Source organism: Coturnix japonica, chromosome 28 (genome assembly GCF_001577835.2).
Source record: "Coturnix japonica isolate 7356 chromosome 28, Coturnix japonica 2.1, whole genome shotgun sequence".
In the NCBI taxonomy this organism is placed as follows: Eukaryota; Metazoa; Chordata; class Aves; order Galliformes; family Phasianidae; genus Coturnix; species Coturnix japonica.
In genome coordinates this window covers 1,012,098-1,028,128 of record NC_029543.1, presented here as the reverse complement: position 1 = coordinate 1,028,128, position 16,031 = coordinate 1,012,098, and the positions used below count along the sequence as shown (strand labels likewise).

The window sequence follows — 16,031 nt, the reverse complement described above, 5'->3', positions numbered from 1 at the left end:
ACCTACATGTGAGGACATGGGGGACACCCACAGCTGCAGCCCCATTCCCTGTTCAGCCCATCCTGCACCCCCCCCCCAGCACTGCATGGAGCCCTGTGGTGGAAACCACGGTGCCATGGGGGTGTTCCCTGTCCATCCCCATTGCCCGCTGTGATGTCTCAGAGCCCTTCGTCCTCCCCCCACCCCAACCCCGGATGGAGGAAGTGACGCAGCCCCGCTGCAGCCTTCAGCCTCATGGCCAGGCCCTCCTCTTCCTCCCTCCTTACAGCCCTTCCCCCCATCAAGGGCTGATTCTGATCCCTTGACTAAGGGATTGCCTTAAATTGGGGTGGGGATCAAGGGACCCTGTATCTTATAGGGTTGGGGTTGTGCACAGCAAAAGGCTGCTGGGAAATGGAGTCCCCACGTTGTAAATGGCATTTAGGGCCGGGGGGGCGGGGGGGCACAGGGTTGGGGGGCACAGAATTCACCCTCCTGCAGCCCCTAACCCTTCCTTAGGGGTGTGCAAGTGGGGGTGGGATGCTGCCATCATCCCCCAGCCCTACACTGATGGGGACAGCTCGGGAGGGGGGTGTCCTGGGGGGCTCGGGGTAACACGATGGGCTCAGGAAGCCCTGAGAGATGCTCCAAAGAACTGGGGGTGCTCAGCGGCCATGGGATGCCCTGCGAAGTGCTCGGGGTGTGTGTGTAAGATGGGGGGGGGGGTCTCCAAAGGATCTCCAAAGCGGGGGGGGGGGGTGCTTTGCAGCTCCGGAGTTCCCCTCAACTCCCTGATGCCTCCCGCAGACAATAGGGCACGAACCACGACTCCCTACATCCCCCCCTCCTTCCGTCCCTCTCCTTCCTCCTTCCCCCCTCCCCCTCTCGGCTTTTTCCTCCTCCTCCTCTTCCCTCCCCCTTCTCCCCCCCCCCGGCTTCGGACAGCTCCGAGAGCAGAAAATGGCCCCTGGGCTGCTCTGCTGCTGTTGATGCGATCCCTGGACCCCCCCCACCGTAACCCCGGTACGTGCGGGGGGCTCCGAGTTGGGGCCGGGGAATAAAGGGGGGGGGGGTGCACTGCGGAGGCTGCCCTCGGGGTGCGGTCAGCCCTTATAGGGTTGTTTGTATAGGGAGAGCTGGGGGGTGCCTGATGGCCATTGGGGCTGCTGGCCGGGGTTTGGGGTAGGGGGGGCTGTCAGTTGTACCAGGAGGCTGCTTTGGGTGGGGGGGCTGCATGGGGAGCTGCTGGCCACGCTGCTTTTAGCCATGGTGTGTTGTTGGGGGGCTGTCAGTAATACAAAGGGAGTGTTAGCAAAGGGCTGCCGGCCATAGGGGGATGGTAGCTGTGCTGTATTGTTGTTGGGGGGCTGTTGGTAAGACAAAGCGGGGGGTTGGGGGGTGCTACTGGGGTGCTGGCTATGGGTGTATTGTTGGGGGGCTTTTAGAATGGGGGGTTGAGCCATAGAGGCTGCAAGCCGTGGGGTATTGTTGCTGGAGGGCTGTCAGTAATACAAAGGGGCTGGGCTACCAGTAGGGGTGGGCTACCAGCCATAGGGGTTGGTGGCCATGAGTGTATTTATCTATGGGGGCCACCAGCCACAGGGCACTGCTGGTCAGGGGGGTGGCAGCCATAGGGCGGTCCCATGAGCCAGCCTTTGTCTCTCATCTCCCAAGCTGCTGATGGCAGAGATGCTGGGATGGGATTATTGGTCCCATTTCTTCTCCTGGAGTGGATTTGTGAATGCCTTTAAATCACATAAACCCTCTGGTTTGCTTGAGGGAGATGAGCTGTGCTCATTATTAATGGAATCAGTCCCGGAGCTGCGCTGGGTGACTGAAGGCTGTAAACCCCTCAGACCCCAGAAGGGGTTTTTATGGGGTCCCCATTCAGCTCAATGATGCCATTGGGTTTGTAAGAAAGAAGAAGAACAGGAGGAGGTGCTTGTTGCCCTGTGCTGTGTGTTAACCCCTGCTCCTTGCTTGGGTACAGCACCACAAAGAAGAGGAGAACCCTGTGCCCTGCAGCGGCCATGAAGACAGAGAAGGATGAAGCTCTGCCCAACTTCTCCCTGGGGGGGAAATACTCCGGGGAGGGGGCAGGTGAGTCCCTGGGATGGTGTGGGGCAGGCAGCTGTCTGAGGGCTGTGACACCAGAAATCCTATTGTAGGCATGGAGCTGTGGCCCCAAACCCCACCAGATCACGCTCTGCTCCTTGACCAGGGCAGGGGTGAGGGTTTGGGATCATGATGGCTGCACAAAGTGCTGACCACGTCACCTCATCCCTGCAGGCCCCATGACAGCACTGGGGAGTGGAGGAGCCCCCCCAGCACAGGACCTGCGGCTCCTAAAGCGCCGTCCAGCCCCAGGTGAGCTGAGTGCATCACCCACCATGGTGACCCCCATGTGAGCCAGCACAGGGGATGAGGCCAATAGTGGTGTCTTCTTGCAGGGAAGCACTACGCCTGCTCCAGCTACGGCTGCAAACTGGCCTTCCCCAGCATGCAAGAGCTGATGGACCACCTGAAGGTGCACTACAGACCCACGCAGTCCCTTGAGGGTAAGGGGACGGCAAGATGGGGATGCTCTGTGCTGCACTAATAGAGCTCATGGAGCCTGGAGGGGGATATGGGGACACAGTGGTGGCACAGCATGGAAGGACAGCACCAAGATCCCCACCCAGGGGCACAGCACAGTGCTGACTCAGCCCCATTACTTTTCTTGCAGGCAAAACCTTCCAGTGCCCCACGCTGGGCTGCACAGAGACCTTCCCCAGCATGCAGGACCTCATGGCACACATGAAAGTGCACTACAAACCCAACCGCTACTTCAAGTGAGTCCTGGTTCCCCTCCATTGTCCCCGTCCCCCATTTGTCCCTATCCCCTTCTCACTCCTGTCCCCACCCCATGTCTCTCCATGGACCCATCCCAGGTACACACAGCCCCATCCCATGCCCCATTTAGGGCCACCCAGTACCCCACCTAATGGGGCAGACCCCAGGTCAGGGGGTCTGAATGCCCCCAAAGTATCCATAGAAGGACTGCCCAGACCTAACACTGCCTGTGGTCCTGCAGGTGTGAGAACTGCCTGCTGCGCTTCCGCACCCACCGCTCCCTCTTCAAGCACCTCCACGTCTGCTCCGACCGCGCCAGCAGCCCCGCACCGCCCCCCCAAAAGGCCGAGAAGCCCAACCTGCCCCCCGCATCCACCCAAGAGAAGGAACCCACGGCCAAACCCCCCCCCGAGGGGCTGCCCAAGCCCCCCACCGTCATCCGGCACACGGAGAAAGAAGCCATCAGCACAGCCCCTGGCACAGACACGGCCTCCAGCCTCCCCGACTCACTGGAAGCTCTGCCACTCGTCCCACAGGCCCCACATCCCTTCCCACTGCTGGAACCCAACCTGTTTGGCCCTCCGACCTTGACTCGCTTCTCAGGGCCGCATCCTCCTCCTCCTCCCCCTTCCTCGGTGCCATTCCTCTCCTACGTGCACCCCCCGGTGCCCTTCAGCCTGCCCACAGCCCAGCCCCGTCTGCGGCCCTGCTCGCCCAGCCATGGCCCATCAGCCTCCAACGCCGTCTGGAAGAAGAGCCAAGGTGAGCACAGACGGCCATTAGGGCATTGCTGCTTCTGCTCCTGGACCAGGACACCACCACCAGACGGCCAGCGAGGATCCCCTGTTTCACCCTATAGCCCACAGCCTGGAGCTGCCCACCCCCAACACCCTCTGCCTCACCCCACCGCCGTTCCCCATCTCCCCCTACCAAATTGGGATTGAAAAATAACAAAAGCGACCACCAAAATCCTCTAAATTGGCCCAGCCCTGCTGCTCCCCCGCATGCTGGGGTGCCAGGCCTGTCCCCCACGTCCCCCCCAACCCAGGGAGGGGAAGGCCTAATGCTTGTTTCGCCCCTCGATTCCCTCCGCAGGTGTGAGTGTCAGCCCACTCCTCCCATGCTTTGGCTCAGGAGTGACTCCAGGTTAGTTCGGCACCGACTGGTTGGGGGCTGCTTTGTCACTGGGGGGGTTGGGGGGAGGCGCAAGGCGGGGGGGGAACTGTAGGGGAGGGGAGATCCCCCAGAGCACAGCGGGGAGGGGAAGCACGCTCATTTAAAGGAGCCCCATGTAGAGAGGCTGCTGCCCAGGTATGAAGGGGGGGTTGTTGCCATCTGCATCATTACCCCCCCCACCAGAATCTGCTAGGATGGTTTCAGCAGCAGCATCACCCAAGAGGGGGTGTAGCAATTGCTTGGACTCAACCCCCCCCCCTCTATTTTTCCAGCAGCCATGGCCAAGTGATGCTGTTTCACCTGATGCCCATGGCCAGCTGTGCTCCAAGATTTGGGGTCCTCCCTCTAGATGTGGGGGGGCTCCCCCAGATTTGGGTCCCTCCTTAGAGTGGGGGTCTCCTACCCTGCAGCTCCACGGCACAGCTCCATGCAACACCCCACTCTTAGGTTTGGGACCCCCCCACCACCACCACAAGTTGTGGGCTCACCCCTAAATCTGTGACCCCTTCACATTGCAGTGCTCAGCATGGGGGTGCTCCTACCCCATACGTATCCCACGTGTGCTCCCAGCAGACTCTGTGCTTCCCTCCTTCACCTGTCCTTGCAGGGCACTCCTCCAACAGCCGCATCGTGTGGGAGCACACACGGGGCCGTTACACCTGCATGCAGTGCCCCTATAACACGGCTTCAAGGGAGGAGATGACGCTGCACATCGAGGAGCATCGCAAGAACCCCCCAGCAGCCGGGCGCATGGACACAGACGTGGGTACGGCTTTGTGAGGGACCCCAGGTGCTCTCTCTTTGAATGGGATTGAGCATAAGCATCCCCTTCTTTCCCTTCAGCACCTCAGGGGTGAGAATGGGGCTTGCAGAGGGTGTAGCTTGGGGGAAAGAAGGTGGAAATGGGGATCAACCCCATTGCTGGCCCCACATGTTGCATCCCAGCCCCAGTCCTGATGGTTTCTCTTCCTTCTCCCTGCAGACTTCGGGGTGAGCGTCGCCTCCTTCCACTCGAAGCTGACGCCAGAGATGGAGAACTCCCTGTACTCACAGCTCTGAGACACCCCACTGCTCCTGCTGAGCTGAGGGCACCCCATGCTACGCAGCACCTGGACCCTGGGAGCATCCCCAGCACAGGCTGCCAGAGGAGGGTGGCAATTTGGGGCCTCTTTTGAGCCTGCCCCCACTTTATTTTTGAGATGCTGAACCCCCCAGGAGCCCTCGTGTCTCTTCCTTCCCTAGAAGCTTCATTGGTCCAGTCTGGGGGTGGGGAGGTGAAGGGTTTGGGGAGAGCCCATTGGATGCTCAGGAACAAGATCTGGAAATTAATAAATGGGAATTGTACAGGAGCGGCTGGAAGAGCCTCTGTGTGGGGCAACAGGGAGCTGTGCCTGCACTAAGGACCTGCCCCCCAACCCCAAAGAGGGGGCAGATGGGGCAGCAGGGGGGGGCTCCGTGTGGCACAGCAGGGGGTCCCAACATGGGAAGGGTGTTGAAAGGGTGGGTTTGAAGGAGACACATCATCTGGAACAGATTCCATAGGGAGGAGGCCAAAGTCCTCCAGGGGAGCTCATGCTTTGCCCCCTGCACTGCAGCACCTGGAGCTTTTCTTTGGCTGGAAGATGGATTTGCTGCAGGCAGTAACTGCGAGCTGCCCTATCCCATTGTATGATACACACTGTGGATCCCACATACCAGCTGTAGGGGATGCACTGTGGGATTCCTGCAGCTGAAGCTGCTCTTTTCCCAGGAGCACTGACCCCATAACACAGATCTTAAAGGGGCTGCACACTCCCAGCTCCCTCCATGCTGCCCTCCAGGGCTGAAGCTGCTCTCAGACACTTCTTAACATTTAACTGGTGTCTTTTCCTATAGATAGAAAAGCAAACACCTACCCTGCACTTAAGCTCCCACTTAACCCAGTGCAGCCAATTCACTTGGAGCAGCCTGGATCAGAGCTGCACTGATGCCATACAGGCCCCATAGATGCACCCTGCATGCATTCCCCATCCAAACCCCATATGAAACCCCTGCAACCATAATAAAGTTCACTTACCATGAATCCTCGCAGCTGAGGGCACAGAGCACAATATAAAGGGCCATGGGAAGGTGAGCAGAGATGTCACTGCTATAGGAGAGGATCCAGCTGCTCAATAGCTGGGGCTTCCATGGGCAGCTCTGCTGTTCCCCCTATAGCAGAGGGGGTGAAGGACAGACAACATTCATCGCAATGGATTCTTAAAAACTGAAGTCTTTTTTTTTTTATTATTTATTAAAAGTTTTATTCCAAATTATTTTTGTAACAAAAAAAAAGATACAAAAGGGCTGGAGATCCTCATTCCTGGGACTAGGCTGATCAATGGGGACCCGACAGTGACGAGGCTATTATAAAATCCATACAATCTGCTAAAAACGCAGGGAAAAAAAAACAAACAAATTACAAGTAACTGCTGCTCTGCTTTTAAATTCCTTTAACATTTATAAGTTACTCGGTTTGCATTTTACAGGAGTAGTTCCTTCTCCGAATGGTTACAGCTACTGTACAAAAAAATGCAAGAGACAACAGTGAGAACAAAAAAAGCAACAGGAACTGCGAGGTGCTGCAATAAAACCATGCAGCACTGAGGGAACCCTGTGAGCCTCACCTCCAAGCACTGGGTGCCAACGCATCGCCCGGAGCACCGAGCTGAGCTCTGCAAAGTGCCAGTGCCCCCCCCAACCCCATGCAGCAATGGGATGCCCCATTGTGGGTGCTGTGTTGCTGCTCCCTCTACGTCCCCAATGCAGGCACCCAGCAAACCCCAACAGTTCCCCCCCTTCCCCATCCCTGGAGGTCACAGGGCCAGGTTTCTCCATTAGGTATTATCAGCTGTGCCATCATTGTGGCAAAGGAAGGGTCAGAGGCCAGAAACTGCAGTGGAGAGATAGCCCTGGTTCAATCCACCCCCTCCCCACCCCTTCCCTGCTCCAGCCACCCCAGGTCAGAGGGAGACATGGCTCCTGCTGCATGAAAACAGCATGAATGGGAGCAAGCTGCATTTCTAGCAACGCACTTTGTGCTGAAAAAGGAAAAAGGAGGAGGACACATACCAGGCAACTGTCCAGAGCTGTTACTGGCTAAGCAGAAGGACCCTGAGATTATATAGGCTAACACGGTCTCCTGGGGAACGCCGAGTTAGGTGCATCACAGTGATACTGGTTGAACGTGTTCTGTACAGTGCGAAATGGAGTTTGACAGAAGTGCAGTATCCCTAAACCTGCTATTTCCTATCTCTTCCCAAAGCACAGGCTGCTAAAACGATGACAAACCTCAGCAAAGGTGTTTGGGACCATAAATCAGCTGCTGCTGCTGCTTGGACATCCAAGTCAAAGTTACTGGGTGGCAATCAGGAAAAAGAAAATATTCCAGTTTATCAAAAGTAGGAAAGCAAGTACAGGGTTACTGCAAGGTGCATCACCAGAGGTACCAGGTCTTGCAAGCAGTCACCAGCCCCTCCACCCCCACCCAAGAGCCCAGGCACCCCACAATCCCAGCACTAAAGTATCTTCAAGCATATCCAGAGATCACATCACCATTATTTCCGACCAGAGAGACCTCAGTGATCGGTTCTTTTTCAAGAGTCCATTTGGATGAACCAGATTTGCACCCACTGCTCGAGATGGCTTCGAGTGTCTTCGGAAAGGCAGGTCTGAGGGCATGCAGATAACAAACACACCTTCTTGGCTGTCAGGTAGGGTGGTGGGTTGGAGCTCTGGGTCCAGTGTGGCAAAGGCTGATTTCAGACACCAAAAATACCCTAAGGAGGAAATATATTTTTTTTCTTTTTTTTTTTTTCTCTTTTTTTTTCTTTTTTTTTTTTTTTTTTGCAAACTGCTGCACAAACCACAGAACGGAGAAAGCCTTTGGTCATGAGATACTTGTGAGAAAGAGAGCCTTGTATGGAAGATTCCCCTGAATGCCTACAGTATTCTACATCTTAAAAAAATATATTGTGGACGCTGCAGCCATACAAAGGGGAGGAGGAGCGGGAGGTGGGAATTACAGTCTCACATAGACACAACGGGGAGGTTAAGACAAGCACAGTCATAGTCTGTAAAACTGATTGGCTCGCTGGGATCAGTCATCCTCATCATCCTCTTCATCTTCTTGGTCTTCCTCTCCTTCATCCTCTAGATTTCGTTTTCTCTTCTCCCCTCGTGGAAGGTCTGCAAACAGAGGTGAAGCGTGAAGTTCTGTTCAGTCTTGTGGAGCAGCACTTGAACTGCAGCTACAAGCCTCAGCAGCCACAGCTCGCCAGTGAGCAAGCACAGACCAGACTCTCACCGTGACGTATCAGATCCACCCAGCTCAGTTTCTCATGCTACCCAAAAAGCACGGACTCCTAAGAAGCAGTAACTATTCCTATGGTCTCTGAGCACCTTACATTTCATCAAATGCTCCAAAGCAGGCTTTTTGTTGAGCTCCAGACTGGCAAGAATCATCAGTTCACTAGGCAATTTACCCCTAATATTTGGCAGATCTACCCAGCTTGATAGGTATTAACAGGTACTTAAACTTATTTCTCCATCACTACCACCTAACACTCCAGTTTTAGCCACTATTTTATAGTTAGCTCAGGCACAAGCAACAGCTTAGCAGTGTCTCCAAGGAGGTACACTGCACTTGTCATGGGAAAGCTGAAGGCAACAAGGCACAGAAGCTTGGGAAGCTTTAAGAATAAAGCAAACGTGCCAAGACTGTCAAGACAGCTTTGCAAGGCACATAGTTTATTAGAATTCAACTTACCATCATCAGCTTCATCATCATCTTCCTCCCACCATCATCTTCCTCATCTTCCTCCTAGAGTCAAAACAAGACACCTTGTTATACAAGCCACAATGCTTCTCCTTCACCTCTGCTCCTGCCTTACTTAGGGGTGCCAGGTACAAGCTGAGCATGGACAAGCTCCTCTTTCGTTAACAGCACTTGTTAAGAGCGATACATGAACGGCTCTATGGCTTGACAATTGATAGAGAAACATCAGTCTAAGCAGAAAACTACTGAACCAGAAAACTGATGGAATAAAGAAGCTTCTGGATAGGAAAAGACAAAGTCCAGGGTAGGACCCCTTGAATCTGCCCACAAAAAGGCACCTGTGACATCTGGTTTGATGGGTCACAAGATTAATGTCCAAACGCGCTGTTAAATAAGGCAAAATGCTGCTGAAGGTATTGACAAAAAGCCTCACCTCATCATCTACTCCATCCTCCTCCTCTTCACCTTCCAGATCATCATCTTCATCATCTTCTTCATCAATGACTTCTTCATCCAAGTCATCTTCCTCATCATCATCCTCCTCTTCCTCACCTTCTACCAAAGACAAAAAGATGATGGTTTCCAAATACTTGTTAATCCCATACAGTATGCCCACACCTCCTAGAGCTGGAGCAATAGGAAGGACCTTACACCAAACAAGCACACACAGTAGCAAGATATACACTATAGCAAGCCACGTTTCTCCATAGCCCACCAAAGAAAGGAATGAGCAGGGCTGTCCAAACAGCCCCTACTTAAGTGGCAAGTTGTAATTACTTATACATCAACACAACCATAGAGAATGGAAAAAATGGGTTCCCGAGCAAAAGGGGAAAATCCTTACCTTCCCCATTCTCATATTCATCTTCCAGTCCATCCCCATCTGCCTCAGGGTCTGAGTCGGGGGCTTCCTGCTCATCAGCATCAAATCCATCTAGGTACGTGAGCTGGGGCAGGAGGGTGAACACGCTCTCCCTGTAGTTGATGAGCATTGTCACCTCGCAGTTGAAGAGGTCCAGACTATGCAGGTTTGGCAACTTTTTCTGCAAAGATCAAGGCAGAAGATCATTCACAAGTCAACATCGTTAGAAGATCAAGAAGCCATTAGAATACAGGTGGTTTGCTTACTACCCAGATCTAATACCAAAAAGTTGATTTGCATGCATTATTTTCACCATGTGCTCCTCACATGGAGGTAAGCTGCTGGTTTTTTTAAGTGCAGGACAACATTTATGCTGAGAGATGACTCCTTTTCAGCTCCCCTGTCCTACAGCTTCCTCTCCTTGGACCCATATTGGAAACTTACTCCTTCTCAGATGATGGAGTGGTTAACAAACAGTGCCCATTTCCCACAGAGCAGGAGGAATTACAGAATCAGGCTCACAGTGCCCAAAAGCATCAGGCAAACTGCCCAAGAGCTCAACACAGGCAGCTCAGTGCCTGCAAACTGTACCTGATGTGCCTTTCAGCACAGCCACAACAACTCCTCCAGTCAAGCTATCACACTGTGCACCTGGCTAAGCAAAGGAGAACAGTATCCAGCTCTTTCTGGAGGGGATGGAAGGACCAGAGATAACAACTACTGAGGCCAACTCCTTAGATCAGGCCTTCCACAGCTACAGAGTCTAGACAAGGTAAAAGCCTTCCTTGGGCAGCTGAGCTGCACCAGCAATGGTGCTCCTACATTCACAACAGGAACCTCCTGCAATGTAAGTTGTGACAGAACCCACAGTGCAAGGGTCACAGCACAGCATCAGTGTCTTTGGATTGATGCAACAGAAGCCCTCACTGGTGTCCAAGCAACTCATCTCCATGACACCCCAGGTGCCACCTACCTCAAACTGCATCCGACCCATTAACGGTCCTTTCTCAGATGGACACTGAGCACTGCATCCACAGTTTTACTCATCCAGCCCAAATTTCATGCTTCTTTTTAGCAACTGGCTGCTGGTTTTCCAGACAGTGGAGCCATTAACTATTAGCCCAGCCTCAAATTGGACCCACTCATCTGTTCCCATCAGAACCACGAAGTGCTGTTGGAACAGTTACCAAGATGTTGGACTTCTGCTGCACAGACATGGTCCCCAAAGGAAATATCATCCCTTAGATCCCAGCACTGCCTTTCACTCACCAAGGGTTCCAGGGTATTGATGTCTTTGATCTTGTTGCCACTTAGATTCAAGTGTGTCAGGTTAGGAGTTCTCTCTGCTAGAACTTCAAGGCCACCAGAAATCCGGTTATCACTCAGCTCCAGCTGCCAGAAGGAAACATCATATGGTCACAAAGTGTTTCAGCTTTTCACAAAGGGAATACAGTTCCCTGACAACTGGACCGTAGCAGAACCCTGTTCATTAGAGAAGCAGCTCCAGTTTTCACTGAGATCCCATTTCCAAGTTAACACAGCACAACTCCCAGCCACTTTGGTACTGCAGGTCTGAGGGAGTATTATCCTATCTAACTACAAACACTAAAACACAAGATGGAAATTTACAACAGTAAAAACACACAAAAGAATGTTAAAATGCAAGCTCAAAAATATCTCCTCTTATGTTAGAAAATAACCTCCCAATTGGTCAGCTTACAGACTGAGAATTCAAGTGTGTAATGCAGGAATAAGCTCTGACCAGAGACAGATCAGCCTGCCTGTCTCAGAGCAAGGACTGCTGGAGATGGGACTCACCTTTCGGAGCTTGTTAAGCTTGGGGAGATTGGAGATGGACAGCAGGTTGACATTGATCATGCTGAGGAACTCCAGGTTCTCAAAATCTGAAGAGAGCCCAACGATCTTCCCATCATCCGAACGGCAGTTATCAAGAACCAGCTCTTTCACCTGCCAACAGAGACACTCAGGAGCTGTCATTGCACATCTAGATGAGCCTCACTTTAAGCCCCATCAAGCTGACTGTAGGCTCAGTGAAGTTTCACAGCCGCAGGCGTATCTAAAGGTCTCTCTGTGCTCACTTTAAGGGACATGCAAGACCTTAAAGCCAAATCACTTCTGAGAGAGCACAAGTTGCTGCGGTGAGGATTTCAACCTTTTTAGCACAAGCTGTGCAACTTTGTACCATCATACATCATATGACTCCAGCCAAGGCCTGCCAGAAGCCTTTCTCCACCAGGAAGTTGAACCATAAGGTTGCATTAAAGCACTTCACACAAAGCTTCTAGAGTCACAACCTGAGCTGAGCTAACAGAACGCCAAACAAGGGCACCTGGTTCTGTCCCCTTTAGCCCTCCCCACAACACTAAACCTGCTCTGGGCACTGGAAAACCTGCCCCAAACAACCACAGAAGGCACCATCCCCACTAAGAGCCTCCACATGCACTCAATGATCCTGATAGACCCTTTCTAAATCAGGATGTTTTATGGAGCAAACCCCTCTCATCTCATAGCTCTTCATGCACTGATGGCATCCAATATCTTGCCAAGCACAAACTACACACACTGTGCTAATCTTTACCCGCTCTTTCAGTGTAAAACCCCCCCACAACAATAAGACCACAGAACTGCACCCTGTAAGCACTCAAAGGGCAGACATACATACCTGGCAGCCCCCACCCCCCTTTCCCTGAAGCAAAACCCTTATTAAACCGAGACACAGCATCCAAGCACAAAGGCAACCAAAGCCAATACTGGGTTAAGAACCAACCTAGATGAGGAGAGACCTGCTTAACTTGGAGCAGAGCCTTGCCCTGGCCAGCAGAACAAACGCTGCAGCTGGCAGTGCAAAAGCAGAACAGGACTGAGCAGCCAGGACTGCTCCTTCCAGCAGCAGTACTGGCTCGTACCAGCCTCGGCTGCAGGGCACACATGCTCTGAGCCTGCTCTTTTTCCCCAGCATGCCACACACTCAAATTCCTGCTGTCAAAACAAGAGGAAACCTGCAGCTTGCAGCCTCCAAGGGACACTTCTGCTCCTCAAACTGTTCCTGTTCTGCAAGTTCCTTCACCATCCAGAAAGGCTTTAAAACTTCAACCACAAGCTCCATTTATGGGAGCGTTTTCCTTGTGATCCCAGCTCAGTTTTGAGCAACCCAGGGCAATGTGATGCAGAGACACAGCGATCTGGCCCAGGAGCTGGGTGACAGTCCCTGCTATCTTGCTATGAGGAAGCCAGCAGGGCAGCATGGCTGGCCTCAGATAAGGACGGGCCTCTTTGCTGAAGCACTTCACAGAGCAATGATGAGCTGCAGCAGGAGCTGAGGCTTGAAGGACAAGGCAAATGGTTTGGAAAGGTGCAAAACTCCCAGCCTCGAGCTTTGGCTGACCGCTGTGTGCAGTGTGATCCCAACACCATAGCAGCGAGGCAGTTTAACTGGCCCCACCAGCTGAGCAGACAGCATTCCTCAGCACAGTAAAGGACGTACGAGCCACAGGCAGGCAATGGGAAGCAGAAAGTTCAGCCAAAGAGGCACTGGAGAAGGAAACTGAGCAGCAAAGTGATTTAGGGCAGCTCAGCTATCGCCTGGCTCCTTTTTTTAGGCTGGGTAGGTCTATCACAGCACCCTCCTCCTGCCAACGTGGGCTCTTCATGTCCATGTGAGCTTCCCCTCCTCCAAGAGGGGAGAAACCCCACTCAAAAGGGGCAGGTTCAAGCACAGCAACTTCCCCCTTTGATGCCAAACAGCCCCACTTTCTCCTCTCCCAAGTGAGGGGAGGTCTCAGAGGCCGCGTGGGCTCGGGGTGAGAAGCAAAGGACGGGCTGTGAATCCCCACCAGCAGCGGAAAAAGTACAGCCCGTGCTGCTGCCACGCTGTGAGCCTCCACGGCCCCTTCCCACGCTCCCCACGCAGCAGCGGGGCTCAGGCTGTACCGGGTTTACTCCTGGGGGGCACAGAGAGCCCTGAAACAGCGCCAAGGCCGCAGCCCCCGGCCCACACTCACAGCACGGCACCCCCAGGCCCCACCGCCCCTCTCAGCCCCGGCCTGGCCCGGTGTAGGCCTCCATGGCGCCCGGGGCCGCCCCTAACATGGCCGAGCCGCGTGCGCGGGGCCGCTCCGGCCATGTTAGACGGCCCCGTTGAGCCGGGAGCCATCTCAGCTCCATCTCGGCCCGACTCCGAACGCAATAACGGCGGCAGCGCTGCCCGGCCCCGCTCCAACACGTGCGCGCCCGCCCCGCGCTCCGCCATGGCGCCCACGGGCCCCGCCGAGCTCCATGTGCTCGAACGATCGCGTTACCTCTCCGGGTTTCTTATTGCGCAGCTCCAGCGTGAGCCGCTTTTTCATCTCCATCCTCCCGTCGCCGCCGTGCCGGGCTGGGCCGAGTAGAACCGAGCAGAGATAGAACCGAGCTCGCCGGAACCGAGCCCGCCGGAGCCGCAGCTTATATAGAGGAAGGCGCCAACGGCAACAAAGGCGGCGAGACCAGCGCCCCCTGGTGGCAACGAGACACACAGCGCCGCCCAGGAGCCCAGGGCAGCGTCAGGGCATTGGATCTGCTGTGCTCATACATTGGGTTCTCCAGGCACATTCAATGCCAGGAACTCTTTGCTACAAGGCATCACAACCCTGTCCCCTCTCCCTGATGTCCCTTGAGGTGTGTAAGGTCACCCAGCAAAGGGATTGGAGATCTGCGATCTTTAAGGTCTCTTCCAGCTTAAGCCGTTCTATGATTAAGGTTGGAACGGACCCATAAGATCAACCAGTGCAACCCCGACCCATCACATCACCCCCATCATCACTCCATGCCCTTTAACCAGTGCTACATCCCTCACACATCTCTATGTTGGTGACTGAGAACACTATGTCCTAACGCCTCATCCCTGCCCACCAAGAGCCCCATTTGCTCCCAGTTTCTCCATGCTTCCCCTGGGAGATGAGCCGAGACCCCTCCCCTTCCCCCCACCCACCCCCCCTTGCTGATCTGCATTTGTTTTAAGGTCTCTTTCATGTCCTCTTTGAGGCTCGTTTCCTGTTCTTTGTAGAAAACAATGCTTCCCTCCCCATCCCACCCACCCACCCCACCCCTCGCCCATCCCAGAGCGGTTTTTTATGTCCCCCCACCCTCGGGATTCGCTGCTCTGGGTTCCCTCGTTTTAAGCTCGCCTCTGATTGAACAGAATTGAGTTTAAAGCTGTACCTGGTATTTGATGGCTCCTAGATGCGTTTAAACGGATCTCAGCGTTCTGCCTTGGGGAGATCAGTAAGAAGCTGGTAACTGGCTGCGCAAGGGATGGGAATGGGAAGGCTGGGACTGCTTTGTTCTTAACGTGGTGCCTCGCTGAGTGGATCCTGTACTCGTATCCCAGCACAGCGATGAGATTCTCCAGGCTTCCTGGCTGCTCTGTGTCCCAAACATCCAGTCCTGATGGGATATACTGGGATCTGACCATAGGAAACCAGAGCGGCTCCCTCCTTGGTGCCCATGTGGAGATAGAAGGAGTTCCATGTCTCCTGCTGAAGCTTGCAGGATTGCTCGTTGCCAGCAGAGGGAAGCATCCCACCAGCTCCAGGGAGACCTTATGTTGGCCTTCAGCGCCTACAGGAGTCCATAGGAAAGATGAAGAGGGGCTGTTGATCTGGGAGCGTAGCGATAGGATCAGGGGCAGCGGCTTTCAGCTAAAAGAGAAGAGATTTAGGTTGGATATTGAGGTAAATATCCTTGTCATGGAGGTGAACAGGGTGCACAGAGAAGCTGTGGATGCTCAAGGTTGGATGCTTTGAGCAACCTGAGTCAGTGGAATCCCATTGGGTTGGGACTGGGTGGCCATTAGGGTCCCTTCCAACCCCAACCGTTCTGTGATGGGTGATTCTCAAGGCAGAGATGCCCAAAGGGTTTGGTTGCCTCCAGTGCCTGGAACAGGAGCTGTTGTCTGCAGGCTCCCAAAAGGCAGCAGGATGAAGGAGGCACATCCAGAAGGAGGTTCAGCCTGATTTTGCCTCTGACTTGAACATTGTGCCTCCAAGAGCAGGCAGGATTGATCCCCAAGCGGAGGCACTGCAGCTCACGAGCTGTATTTCCCCAGTGTGGGATAAAGTCCTGATTCTCTCCTATTTGCAGTGTTGTTCTTTTATTGATGATTCTCCTAACGGTGCAGCTGGGACATCAGTCTGTCTACCCGGAGCTTTTTTGCACAGCGAGAGCCCTACAAGCTTTGCAGTTCGTGCTTTAATATTTTATCTTCTAGTCCCTGGCTGGAAAAGAAAATCCAACCACTCTCAGTGGCAATTATTCGTCCTGCTGCGTGACTCACAACAGAGGCTGTATCAGGTTTGAAACATGCAGGTGGCAGACAGACACCCGCTG

The 16,031-nt window shown here is 53.9% G+C and overlaps 2 protein-coding genes across 4 annotated transcripts; one reads left to right on the top strand and one right to left on the bottom strand.

Annotated features, from left to right (window-relative positions):
* Positions 1–892: 892 nt before the first annotated feature.
* On the top strand, positions 893–5,336 carry ZNF414 (zinc finger protein 414). 3 transcript variants are annotated; one of them, XR_001559720.2, is made up of 9 exons: positions 893–1,002; positions 1,970–2,079; positions 2,269–2,346; positions 2,430–2,537; positions 2,705–2,810; positions 3,053–3,573; positions 3,907–3,957; positions 4,506–4,753; positions 4,970–5,336. XR_001559720.2 is itself a non-coding variant. In XM_015886693.2 (9 exons), exons 2-9 carry the CDS (start codon positions 2,010–2,012, stop codon positions 5,044–5,046), a joined length of 1,170 nt encoding a protein of 389 aa, XP_015742179.1. In that variant the 5' UTR covers positions 893–1,002; positions 1,970–2,009; the 3' UTR covers positions 5,047–5,336. The 3 variants fall into 3 exon arrangements, 2 of the variants coding, with proteins under 2 accessions (XP_015742179.1, XP_015742180.1); XM_015886693.2 differs by having other exon boundaries at positions 4,595–4,753; XM_015886694.2 differs by lacking the exon at positions 3,907–3,957 and having other exon boundaries at positions 4,595–4,753; positions 4,970–5,087.
* A 915-nt stretch (positions 5,337–6,251) lies between these two features.
* LOC107325625 (acidic leucine-rich nuclear phosphoprotein 32 family member B) lies at positions 6,252–16,031 on the bottom strand. Its single transcript, XM_015886695.2, is given in 10 exon segments — positions 6,252–8,193; positions 8,774–8,803; positions 8,806–8,827; positions 9,216–9,337; positions 9,627–9,825; positions 10,914–11,036; positions 11,463–11,612; positions 13,964–14,029; positions 14,032–14,159; positions 14,865–16,031. Coding segments are annotated over 10 exon segments (1,182 nt in total). The 5' UTR covers positions 15,118–16,031; the 3' UTR covers positions 6,252–8,104.